Source organism: Heptranchias perlo, chromosome 16 (genome assembly GCF_035084215.1).
Source record: "Heptranchias perlo isolate sHepPer1 chromosome 16, sHepPer1.hap1, whole genome shotgun sequence".
Lineage (NCBI taxonomy): Eukaryota > Metazoa > Chordata > Chondrichthyes > Hexanchiformes > Hexanchidae > Heptranchias > Heptranchias perlo.
Window position 1 is genome coordinate 20790294 of NC_090340.1, and position 13311 is coordinate 20803604.

At 40.7% G+C, this 13311-nt stretch overlaps 1 protein-coding gene across 1 annotated transcript in view; it reads left to right on the top strand.

The window, feature by feature from the left end:
* Positions 1-13311, top strand: part of lcat (lecithin-cholesterol acyltransferase) — a 70289-nt gene that overhangs the window by 54035 nt on the left and 2943 nt on the right. The window contains exons 4-5 of the mRNA XM_067997442.1: positions 7843-7938; positions 9661-9885. Coding sequence (XP_067853543.1) covers positions 7843-7938; positions 9661-9885 — 321 coding nt within the window. The remainder of the gene's footprint in view (positions 1-7842; positions 7939-9660; positions 9886-13311) is intronic.

Consider the following 13311-nt stretch of genomic DNA (forward strand, 5'->3'; position numbering starts at 1 on the left):
CTGTTTATTCGGTCCATGTTTTGCTGTTTATTAGGCCCATGTTTTGCTGTTTATTCGGTCCATGTTTTGCTGTTTATTCGGCCCATGTTTTGCTGTTTATTAGGCACATGTTTTGCTGTTTATTAGGCCCATGTTATGCTGTTTATTAGGCCCATGTTTTGCTGTTTATTAGGCCCATGTTTTGCTGTTTATTAGGCCCATGTTTTCCTGTTTATTTGGCCCATGTTTTGCTGTTTATTAGGCCCATGTTTTGCTGTTTATTAGGCCCATGTTTTGCTGTTTATTCGGTCCATGTTTTGCTGTTTATTAGGCCCATGTTTTGCTGTTTATTAGGCCCATGTTTTGCTGTTTATTCGGTCCATGTTTTGCTGTTTATTAGGCCCATGTTTTGCTGTTTATTCGGTCCATGTTTTGCTGTTTATTAGGCCCATGTTTTGCTGTTTATTAGGCCCATGTTTTGCTGTTTATTAGGCCCATGTTTTGCTGTTTATTACGCCCATGTTTTGCTGTTTATTCGGTCCATGTTTTGCTGTTTATTAGGCCCATGTTTTGCTGTTTATTAGGCCCATGTTTTGCTGTTTATTCGGTCCATGTTTTGCTGTTTATTAGGCCCATGTTTTGCTGTTTATTAGGCCCATGTTTTGCTGTTTATTCGGTCCATATTTTGCTGTTTATTAGGCCCATGTTTTGCTGTTTATTAGGCCCATGTTTTGCTGTTTATTCGGTCCATGTTTTGCTGTTTATTAGGCCCATGTTTTGCTGTTTATTCGGTCCATGTTTTGCTGTTTATTAGGCACATATTTTGCTGTTTATTCGGCCCATGTTTTGCTGTTTATTGGGCCCATGTTTTGCTGTTTATTAGACCCATGTTTTGCTGTTTATTCGGTCCATGTTTTGCTGTTTATTAGGCCCATGTTTTGCTGTTTATTAGGCCCATGTTTTGCTGTTTATTAGGCCCATGTTTTGCTGTTTATTCGGTCCATGTTTTGCTGTTTATTAGGCCCATGTTTTGCTGTTTATTCGGTCCATGTTTTGCTGTTTATTAGGCCCATGTTTTGCTGTTTATTAGGCCCATGTTTTGCTGTTTATTAGGCCCATGTTTTGCTGTTTATTAGGCCCATGTTTTGCTGTTTATTAGGCCCATGTTTTGCTGTTTATTAGACCCATGTTTTGCTGTTTATTCGGTCCATGTTTTGCTGTTTATTAGGCACATGTTTTGCTGTTTATTAGGCACATGTTTTGCTGTTTATTCGGCCCATGTTTTGCTGTTTATTGGGCCCATGTTTTGCTGTTTATTAGACCCATGTTTTGCTGTTTATTCGGTCCATGTTTTGCTGTTTATTAGGCCCATGTTTTGCTGTTTATTAGGCCCATGTTTTGCTGTTTATTAGGCCCATGTTTTGCTGTTTATTCGGTCCATGTTTTGCTGTTTATTAGGCCCATGTTTTGCTGTTTATTCGGTCCATGTTTTGCTGTTTATTAGGCCCATGTTTTGCTGTTTATTAGGCCCATGTTTTGCTGTTTATTAGGCCCATGTTTTGCTGTTTATTAGGCCCATGTTTTGCTGTTTATTCGGTCCATGTTTTGCTGTTTATTAGGTCCATGTTTTGCTGTTTATTAGGCACATGTTTTGCTGTTTATTAGGCCCATGTTTTGCTGTTTATTCGGTCCATGTTTTGCTGTTTATTAGGCCCATGTTTTGCTGTTTATTAGGCCCATGTTTTGCTGTTTATTAGGCCCATGTTTTGCTGTTTATTAGGCCCATGTTTTCCTGTTTATTAGGCCCATGTTTTGCTGTTTATTAGGCCCATGTTTTGCTGTTTATTCGGTCCATGTTTTGCTGTTTATTAGGCCCATGTTTTGCTGTTTATTAGGCCCATGTTTTGCTGTTTATTAGGCCCATGTTTTGCTGTTTATTCGGCCCATGTTTTGCTGTTTATTCGGCCCATGTTTTGCTGTTTATTAGGCCCATGTTTTGCTGTTTATTAGGCCCATGTTTTGCTGTTTATTCGGCCCATGTTTTGCTGATTATTAGGCCCATGTTTTGCTGTTTATTAGGCCCATGTTTTGCTGTTTATTAGGCCCATGTTTTGCTGTTTATTAGGCCCATGTTTTGCTGTTTATTAGGCCCATGTTTTGCTGTTTATTCGGTCCATGTTTTGCTGTTTATTAGGCCCATGTTTTGCTGTTTATTAGGCCCATGTTTTGCTGTTTATTCGGTCCATGTTTTGCTGTTTATTAGGCCCATGTTTTGCTGTTTATTAGGCCCATGTTTTGCTGTTTATTCGGTCCATGTTTTGCTGTTTATTAGGTCCATGTTTTGCTGTTTATTAGGCACATGTTTTGCTGTTTATTAGGCCCATGTTTTGCTGTTTATTAGGCCCATGTTTTGCTGTTTATTAGGCCCATGTTTTGCTGTTTATTCGGTCCATGTTTTGCTGTTTATTAGGCCCGTGTTTTGCTGTTTATTAGGCCCATGTTTTGCTGTTTATTCGGTCCATGTTTTGCTGTTTATTAGGCCCATGTTTTGCTGTTTATTAGGCCCATGTTTTGCTGTTTATTAGGCCCATGTTTTGCTGTTTATTAGGCCCATGTTTTCCTGTTTATTAGGCCCATGTTTTGCTGTTTATTAGGCCCATGTTTTGCTGTTTATTCGGTCCATGTTTTGCTGTTTATTAGGCCCGTGTTTTGCTGTTTATTAGGCCCATGTTTTGCTGTTTATTAGGTCCATGTTTTGCTGTTTATTAGGCCCATGTTTTGCTGTTTATTAGGCCCATGTTTTGCTGTTTATTCGGCCCATGTTTTGCTGTTTATTCGGTCCATGTTTTGCTGTTTATTAGGCCCATGTTTTGCTGTTTATTCGGTCCATGTTTTGCTGTTTATTAGGCCCATGTTTTGCTGATTATTAGGCCCATGTTTTGCTGATTATTAGGCCCATGTTTTGCTGTTTATTCGGCCCATGTTTTGCTGTTTATTCGGCCCATGTTTTCCTGTTTATTAGGTCCATGTTTTGCTGTTTATTAGGCCCATGTTTTGCTGTTTATTAGGCCCATGTTTTGCTGTTTATTAGACCCATGTTTTGCTGTTTATTAGGCCCATGTTTTGCTGTTTATTAGGCCCATGTTTAGCTGTTTATTGGACCCATGTTTTGCTGTTTATTCGGTCCATGTTTTGCTGTTTATTAGGCCCATGTTTTGCTGTTTATTAGGCCCATGTTTTGCTGTTTATTCGGTCCATGTTTTGCTGTTTATTAGGCCCATGTTTTGCTGTTTATTCGGTCCATGTTTTGCTGTTTATTCGGCCCATGTTTTGCTGTTTATTAGGCACATGTTTTGCTGTTTATTAGGCCCATGTTATGCTGTTTATTAGGCCCATGTTTTGCTGTTTATTAGGCCCATGTTTTGCTGTTTATTAGGCCCATGTTTTCCTGTTTATTTGGCCCATGTTTTGCTGTTTATTAGGCCCATGTTTTGCTGTTTATTAGGCCCATGTTTTGCTGTTTATTCGGTCCATGTTTTGCTGTTTATTAGGCCCATGTTTTGCTGTTTATTAGGCCCATGTTTTGCTGTTTATTCGGTCCATGTTTTGCTGTTTATTAGGCCCATGTTTTCCTGTTTATTAGGCCCATGTTTTGCTGTTTATTCGGTCCATGTTTTGCTGTTTATTCGGTCCATGTTTTGCTGTTTATTAGGCCCATGTTTTCCTGTTTATTAGGCCCATGTTTTGCTGTTTATTCGGTCCATGTTTTGCTGTTTATTAGGCCCATGTTTTGCTGTTTATTAGGCCCATGTTTTGCTGTTTATTAGGCCCATGTTTTGCTGTTTATTACGCCCATGTTTTGCTGTTTATTCGGTCCATGTTTTGCTGTTTATTAGGCCCATGTTTTGCTGTTTATTAGGCCCATGTTTTGCTGTTTATTCGGTCCATGTTTTGCTGTTTATTAGGCCCATGTTTTGCTGTTTATTAGGCCCATGTTTTGCTGTTTATTCGGTCCATATTTTGCTGTTTATTAGGCCCATGTTTTGCTGTTTATTAGGCCCATGTTTTGCTGTTTATTCGGTCCATGTTTTGCTGTTTATTAGGCCCATGTTTTGCTGTTTATTCGGTCCATGTTTTGCTGTTTATTAGGCACATGTTTTGCTGTTTATTAGGCACATGTTTTGCTGTTTATTCGGCCCATGTTTTGCTGTTTATTGGGCCCATGTTTTGCTGTTTATTAGACCCATGTTTTGCTGTTTATTCGGTCCATGTTTTGCTGTTTATTAGGCCCATGTTTTGCTGTTTATTAGGCCCATGTTTTGCTGTTTATTAGGCCCATGTTTTGCTGTTTATTCGGTCCATGTTTTGCTGTTTATTAGGCCCATGTTTTGCTGTTTATTAGGCCCATGTTTTGCTGTTTATTCGGTCCATGTTTTGCTGTTTATTAGGTCCATGTTTTGCTGTTTATTAGGCACATGTTTTGCTGTTTATTAGGCCCATGTTTTGCTGTTTATTCGGTCCATGTTTTGCTGTTTATTAGGCCCATGTTTTGCTGTTTATTAGGCCCATGTTTTGCTGTTTATTAGGCCCATGTTTTGCTGTTTATTAGGCCCATGTTTTCCTGTTTATTAGGCCCATGTTTTGCTGTTTATTAGGCCCATGTTTTGCTGTTTATTCGGTCCATGTTTTGCTGTTTATTAGGCCCATGTTTTGCTGTTTATTAGGCCCATGTTTTGCTGTTTATTAGGCCCATGTTTTGCTGTTTATTAGGCCCATGTTTTGCTGTTTATTAGGCCCATGTTTTGCTGATTATTAGGCCCATGTTTTGCTGTTTATTAGGCCCATGTTTTGCTGTTTATTAGGCCCATGTTTTGCTGTTTATTAGGCCCATGTTTTGCTGTTTATTAGGCCCATGTTTTGCTGTTTATTCGGTCCATGTTTTGCTGTTTATTAGGCCCATGTTTTGCTGTTTATTAGGCCCATGTTTTGCTGTTTATTCGGTCCATGTTTTGCTGTTTATTAGGCCCATGTTTTGCTGTTTATTAGGCCCATGTTTTGCTGTTTATTCGGTCCATGTTTTGCTGTTTATTAGGTCCATGTTTTGCTGTTTATTAGGCACATGTTTTGCTGTTTATTAGGCCCATGTTTTGCTGTTTATTCGGTCCATGTTTTGCTGTTTATTAGGCCCATGTTTTGCTGTTTATTAGGCCCATGTTTTGCTGTTTATTAGGCCCATGTTTTGCTGTTTATTAGGCCCATGTTTTCCTGTTTATTAGGCCCATGTTTTGCTGTTTATTAGGCCCATGTTTTGCTGTTTATTCGGTCCATGTTTTGCTGTTTATTAGGCCCATGTTTTGCTGATTAGTAGGCCCATGTTTTGCTGTTTATTAGGCCCATGTTTTGCTGTTTATTAGGCCCATGTTTTGCTGTTTATTATGCCCATGTTTTGCTGTTTATTAGGCCCATGTTTTTTGCTGTTTATTCGGCCCATGTTTTGCTGTTTATTCGGCCCATGTTTTCCTGTTTATTAGGTCCATGTTTTGCTGTTTATTCGGCCCATGTTTTGTTGTTTATTCGGCCCATGTTTTCCTGTTTATTAGGTCCATGTTTTGCTGTTTATTAGGCCCATGTTTTGCTGTTTATTAGGCCCATGTTTTGCTGTTTATTCGGCCCATGTTTTGCTCATTATTAGGCCCATGTTTTGCTGTTTATTTGGCCCATGTTTTGCTGTTTATTAGGTCCATGTTTTGCTGTTTATTAGGCCCATGTTTTGCTGTTTATTAGGCCCATGTTTTGCTGTTTATTAGGCCCATGTTTTGCTGTTTATTAGGCCCATGTTTTTTGCTGTTTATTCGGCCCATGTTTTGCTGTTTATTCGGCCCATGTTTTGCTGTTTATTAGGCCCATGTTTTGCTGCTTATTCTGTCCATGTTTTGCTGTTTATTAGGCCCATGTTTTGCTGTTTATTAGGCCCATGTTTTGCTGTTTATTCGGTCCATGTTTTGCTGTTTATTAGGCCCATGTTTTGCTGTTTATTAGGCCCATGTTTTGCTGTTTATTCGGTCCATGTTTTGCTGTTTATTAGGTCCATGTTTTGCTGTTTATTAGGCACATATTTTGCTGTTTATTAGGCCCATGTTTTGCTGTTTATTCGGTCCATGTTTTGCTGTTTATTAGGCCCATGTTTTGCTGTTTATTAGGCCCATGTTTTGCTGTTTATTAGGCCCATGTTTTGCTGTTTATTAGGCCCATGTTTTCCTCTTTATTAGGCCCATGTTTTGCTGTTTATTAGGCCCATGTTTTGCTGTTTATTAGGTCCATGTTTTGCTGTTTATTAGGCCCATGTTTTGCTGTTTATTAGGCCCATGTTTTGCTGTTTATTAGGCCCATGTTTTGCTGTTTATTAGGCCCATGTTTTGCTGTTTATTAGGTCCATGTTTTGCTGTTTATTCGGTCCATGTTTTGCTGTTTATTAGGCCCATGTTTTGCTGTTTATTAGGCCCATGTTTTGCTGTTTATTAGGCCCATGTTTTGCTGTTTATTAGGCCCATGTTTTGCTGTTTATTAGGTCCATGTTTTGCTGTTTATTAGGCACATATTTTGCTGTTTATTAGGCCCATGTTTTGCTGTTTATTCGGTCCATGTTTTGCTGTTTATTAGGCCCATGTTTTGCTGTTTATTAGGCCCATGTTTTGCTGTTTATTAGGCCCATGTTTTGCTGTTTATTAGGCCCATGTTTTCCTCTTTATTAGGCCCATGTTTTGCTGTTTATTAGGCCCATGTTTTGCTGTTTATTAGGCCCATGTTTTGCTGTTTATTAGGCCCATGTTTTCCTGTTTATTAGGCCCATGTTTAGCTGTTTATTAGGCCCATGTTTTGCTGTTTATTAGGCCCATGTTTTGCTGATTATTAGGCCCATGTTTTGCTGTTTATTAGGCCCATGTTTTGCTGTTTATTATGCCCATGTTTTGCTGTTTATTAGGCCCATGTTTTTTGCTGTTTATTCGGCCCATGTTTTGCTGTTTATTCGGCCCATGTTTTCCTGTTTATTAGGTCCATGTTTTGCTGTTTATTCGGCCCATGTTTTGTTGTTTATTCGGCCCATGTTTTCCTGTTTATTAGGTCCATGTTTTGCTGTTTATTAGGCCCATGTTTTGCTGTTTATTAGGCCCATGTTTTGCTGTTTATTCGGCCCATGTTTTGCTCATTATTAGGCCCATGTTTTGCTGTTTATTAGGCCCATGTTTTGCTGTTTATTAGGCCCATGTTTTTTGCTGTTTATTCGGCCCATGTTTTGCTGTTTATTCGGCCCATGTTTTCCTGTTTATTAGGTCCATGTTTTGCTGTTTATTCGGCCCATGTTTTGCTGTTTATTAGGCCCATGTTTTGCTGTTTATTGGGCCCATGTTTTGCTGTTTATTCGGCCCAGGTTTTGCTGTTTATTCGGCCCATGTTTTGCTGTTTATTAGGCACATGTTTTGCTGTTTATTCGGTCCACGTTCTGTTGCTTCACCTCCGGTGTTCTCTGATTCAAGGCAATACTTGAGCTAGGATGCAGAAGGGAAAGCCATGCTTAAGCCAACCATCTAATCATAATTTCAGACCCATTTTCTCTCATACTTGGAACATTTTCTTTTCAAGCCATGAAAGACACCCATGTTGATTTTCAACCTGCCGCCCGGGGGGTACAACTGGCGTCGATCGGGCGCCCATTATGGACCCACCTGATTTTCATTTCTGTTGAAATCCACACTCCAGTTTTATGCTCAGGCTACTGATTCAAAATCCACCCCCCTGTTTATTGACCAGCTGTCCATCATTCATGTTGGGCCATATGTAGAAACCGCTGTTTTGTTTTGACAGGATATTTGCACGCATTGGTGCAGTTCTTGGTAAACGTAGGTTATGTTCGTGATGAGACCATTCGAGCGGCCCCTTACGACTGGAGGGTGGCGGCATGTGAGTACAGATAATGGACATCTCATGAAGCCATTGCTTTTCATTAAAAATGTTAACCAGATAAAAAATATTTGCACTGAATTCCGAATGTAGACTTTAGTGTCAGAGCAACATAGAATCAGTCTCACAGCACAGAAGGAGGCCATTCAGCCCACCATGCATGTGCCGGCTCTTTGAAAGCTATCAAATTAATCCCATTCTCCCGCTCTTTCCCCATAGCTGTGCAAATTTTTTTCCTTTTCAAGTGTATATCCAATTCCCTTTTGAAAGTTACTATTGAATCTGCTTCCACCGCCCTCTCAGGCAGCGCATTCCAGATCATAACAACTCGCTGCATTGAAGAAAGTCCTCCTCATTTCCCCTCTGGTTCTTTTTCCAATTATCTTAAATCTGTGGTTACCAACCCAACCACCAGTAGATAAAGTTTCTCCTGTTCGTACAAAAAAACCCAACAAATTGCTTCCTTCCTCCTACCAGGTCTCTCTGTGCTGTCACCATTCCCTGGCTGAAAGAGTGGGCAATTATTCTGATCTCCAGCCTCTGTTGTTATTGGGTACAACAGTAGTAACCGGCTTGCCTGAGATACTGGAGCTTCTGTGCAAAAACCATGCCATTATAGCGACCTAATAAACGTGGTTCTATGAACTGGTATTGCTCATAATCCACACCATGGAATGATTGCTTTCATTCACATCCATGACTCGCCATCTAGGGAATTTGTGCTGTCACCCAAGACACTTGCTGTCAGCAGGATATTTGCCCGCAGTTCTTGGGAACAAATTTAAGATAATTGGCAAGAGAATCAGAGGGGAAATTAGGAGAACTTTCTTTAACGCAACGAGTTGTTATGATCTGGAATGCACTGCCTGAAAGGGTGGTGGAAGCAATAGTAACTTTCAAAGGGGAATTGGATATATGCTCGGTAAATACGAGTCATGTAACCTATTTCTTATGTTCTTATGTTCTCGATGAGACTGTTAGGGCAGCTGCTTATAACTGGAGGGTCACAGGCCTAAGAGGGGTAAAGCCCTTCCTCACAGGGAGCTAACTGGAGGGTTATCAACCCAGAGAACTGTGTTGCAGAAGAATTAATACTGAGTGTGAAGGTATGACGGAGCTGGGATAACTTTAGATAGATACAGTCGTTAATCCACAGTGTTTCAGATGCTGTGCCATTTTGACTGTACATGTTAACTCAGCTACATAACTTCATTATTGTTCTAAGGTAGTTTCCTCAGATGTTACCATCAATACTCACTTTGAACCTCAGATGTATTGCATGTGAACCATGATACTGTGATTCTAACTTACAAGAAATGTTGAAGTTAACTTTCTGTAATTTTTTTAAAACTCTCTTATCCTTTTCCTCTTCCTGTGGTCTCCCCACCACAAACCACCTCTGTCCTTGCCAGTATCCTGTTTTCAGGCCTTCACCAATACCGTTGCTACGAGGATTGTGTCAGAATGAATTTGGGTGACCCTTTCTCCAGGGAAGTACCCAAGAGATGAATCTGCTTCTATCAGTTAAATTAACTAAAACAAAAAGTAACCCCTAGTCTGTGCGCAGTGTCTCCTTCCAGCAGCAGGGCTGGGACTGGTAAGTAACAGGATGAAGAGCCATAGACATAAAGTCAGTCCCTACCAATGCCTGGCGCAGTACACTGGAGCTCTAGTGACCAGTGCTGCCGCTGATTGTAACACTTGGTGCTTTCTGTTTGATAGATGAGCAAGAAGAATATTTTGACAAACTGAAGAGAATGATTGAGGAAATGCACACGACCTACGGCAAGCCTGTTTACCTGCTGGGCCACAGCATGGGGAATCTATTCATCTTGCACTTCCTAAAAGAACAGCCCCAGGAATGGAAAGACAAATTCATCCACGGATTCATATCACTTGGGGCTCCGTGGGGGGGAACAGTTAAATCTCTCGCCGTGCTTGCCTCAGGTACCAATCCTTTGTGTATATTTAACCTCCTTTCGTTGTCCTATGTACCCGCTGGAGCTGTAGATGAAACGATAAAACCTGACAACTTGGTTTCCATCACCGTGCAGTTGGAAATCATGTTGCAAAATTCTGAAAACTGTATGTTTTTGATAGAATGACTTATATTTATATAGCGCCTTTCACAACCTCAGGACGTCCCAAAGTGCTTTACAGCCAATTAAGTACTTTTGAAGTGTAGGTCCCACAAACAGCAATGTGATAATGACCAGATCATCTGTTTTAGTGATGTTGGTTGAGGGATAAATATTGGCCAGGACACTTGCAGTGTTTTCTTGCTCAACAGAATGATAGAAAGCAGATTATGGGATGGATTTTCAACTTGCTGTCTGGGCGTAAAACTGGTGTTGCGGATTGACTGTCCATTAAAGAAACCGCCCGATTTTTATTTCCATTGAAATCAATGTAAATCGAACGGTTTCCATAAGGGACGCCCGATCTACGTTAGTTTTACTCTCCGGGCGACAAGTTGAAAATCTATCCCAGTGTTTTTCATGGCTTGAAAGGAAAATGTTCCAAGTGTGATAGAATATGGATCTGAAATTCTGATTAGCCATTTGACTCAAGCTTGGCTTTCCCTTCTACCCCCATGGTGGTTCCTGCCTTAGTAGAATGTGTACGTGTGAGGACTAACAATTATCCCAGCTTCCTTCATGTTACTGATTATAGCGTAGCCTCCTGCTGTACTCCTGCATCACTTCGGATAGGCAGAAACTACTGCGCACAGACCAGAAATTTGACAGGCTAAACTCACTAGCCAGGATTATTTGCAAAATCAGGTAGAATACAGAGAATACCAGAGTAGAGAGAACTAGAATTTACAACATATGGTTCACCAGAGCTCTCACCCAGACCTTCTCCAGCAGTTAGAACAGACACATGGAAGTCCTGAAAACTGGCCTAGTGAATGCTAACAGTCCAGTCTGCTCCTATCTCTTGCTAACTTGTGTTAAGCTTGTTCCTTGGGTAAGGAAATTCTTGTGAATTCTGTGAGCCACAGGGAGCTCTTTTGATGGAACATCCTTCATAATGCAGCAAGCATTAAACATTTTGCAGGTAGACCCTACTTTTATCTGCTCAATTTTTGGGGGAAAATAGGAAAACAGATGGGAGGGGGGGGGGGGTCAGATTTTCAACAGACATAAAACCGAAGCTATTGATCGGCCGCCCGTTATAGAATCTGGCCGATTTTCATTTCCATTCAAATTGCACACAAAAAGTTTTCAAAGCGACCGTTTGCAGCAGCGTTTAATTTACTTTCTCTGAGTCCCTCCCATAAACCCTCTGTCTCACCCACACGCAAAATCTAGAACATTGTGTTTCGCCAAGTTTGAACTTGCTCTGTTCACTGACATACAAAGTACTCACCTCACAATTCTTGGCCTGGGCCGTGAACAGCACAGAAATAAAAAGCTATCGCATCCAATTCAATTCGAAACTTTTAACTTTAGTGTCTCAGTGAGATGGGTTTAAATATTTTTATCTTTCAAAGGGCATAATTCTGTTTATGAATAGTATTGGTTTCAAACAAGTTATGGTTTAATGCAAGTCTCAGTGGAGGAAGTCACATCTGTGCTCTGGGTAACAAAATTATAAACCAGTTTACAAAGTATCCGTTTACGATTGTGCTGCACAGAGGAAACCTTCGGCCCAGTTTTGCTATCATTCAGTGAGATAGCAGCTTCTAAGATCAGTATTGAGATAGTAGAAAGAAAGAACTTGCATTTATATAGCACCTTTCATAACCTCAGGATGTCTCAAAGTGCTTTACAGCCAATGAAGTCCTTTTGAAGTGTAGTCACTGCTGTAATGTAGGAAACGTGGCAGCCAATTTGCGCACAGCAAGGCCCCAGAAACTGCAATGTGATAATGGCCAGATAATCTATTTTAGTTATTGGTTGAGGGATAAATATTGGCCAGAACACTGGGGAGAACTCCCCTGATCTTAGTGCTGTGAGATATTTTACATCCACCTGAGAGGCAGGCGAAGTCTCATTTTAACATCGCATCCAAAAGACGTCATGTCCGACAGTGCAGCACTCCATCAGTACTGCACTGAAGTGTCAGCCTAGCATTGAGAGTTACAATAGCAGTGGGGGTGAGATTGGGGAAGAGACAGGCAATGTTTTGAAGTAGGTCGGCTAGGCGATGGACCGGACATAGTGTTTGAAACCTGGCCCTGGGTACACTGAGGATTCATGCCATTGGGTTGAGCTTGAGTGGGCTTCCAGGAACAGGATGGGATGAGGGGCCAGGACAGAGCTCTGGAGGGAGATAAACAGTTCTCACCATAGTTGAGCTGCAAGAAGTTCTGGCCCATCCACAACTTGATCCTTGACAGGCAGTTGACAAGCAACTGTCATGGGATCAAGGGTGGTAGTGGAAAGATAAAGCTGGGTATCATCGGCATACACGTGAAAGGTGTATAATAATGAAAGGTTTAGACTCTCTCCATGTGGATAGACTAATTGAGTTAGATGGGTTAGGGGGAACCAGGGGACATGTGTATAAGTTAGGTAAGCATAAAACTAGGTTAGATGTCAGGGGGTTGTTCTTTTCGCAGTTGGCTATTGTCCTTTGGAACAAATGGATTCACTGCAAACATTCATAAGGTAGCTGGATGAGTTCCTAGATGTGGTATTATCACAACGTACAAAAGGTCAAGTGGGCAAACAAAATATAACACGGTCAAATTGTATAAATGCGCAGAACTATGGAAAATGAAATTCAATACATATAATTGGAAGGTATTACAAGTGGGATGAAACAATGGGAGACCGAAGTCTAAGAGAGAGGTTAAAGGATATGGGAGTATAGTTACTGCATTGCTTGCCCATTCACTGTGGATCAGCAATCAATGAAGTTAACAGAATTCTGTGCTTTACTGTCAGATCATTACAGTATAAGTCTGAGGCCAGCATGCTAAAACGTTACCGTTCTATGGTCAGGCCAACCCCCGATATTGTGTTCAGTTCTGGTCATCAAGACACAAAGAAAATATCTAGCCCTGAAAGCAGTGCAGGAAGAGCCATGAGGCTGTTCCCTTGTGGCAGACAACTACATTATGGAGACAGTCTGGAAAAACTCACGGAACGGAAACAAATGAGAAGAGACATTATAGAGATGTAAGATCCTAAGTGGAGTAGAAAAGATAAATCCACAGCAGTATTTCACGTTAAACCATGGCATTGGAAAAAAAGAGACATAAGTACAAACTGGACTGATGAGATCAGGACGTCCCAAAGTGCTTCACAAACAATTATTATTAATTACAAATATTTTTGTAATTTCTATTGTTTTGGCAGCCAATTTCCACACAGCAAGTTAGATAAATAAATCTGTTTTTGGTGGTGTTGGTTGTTGACCCCG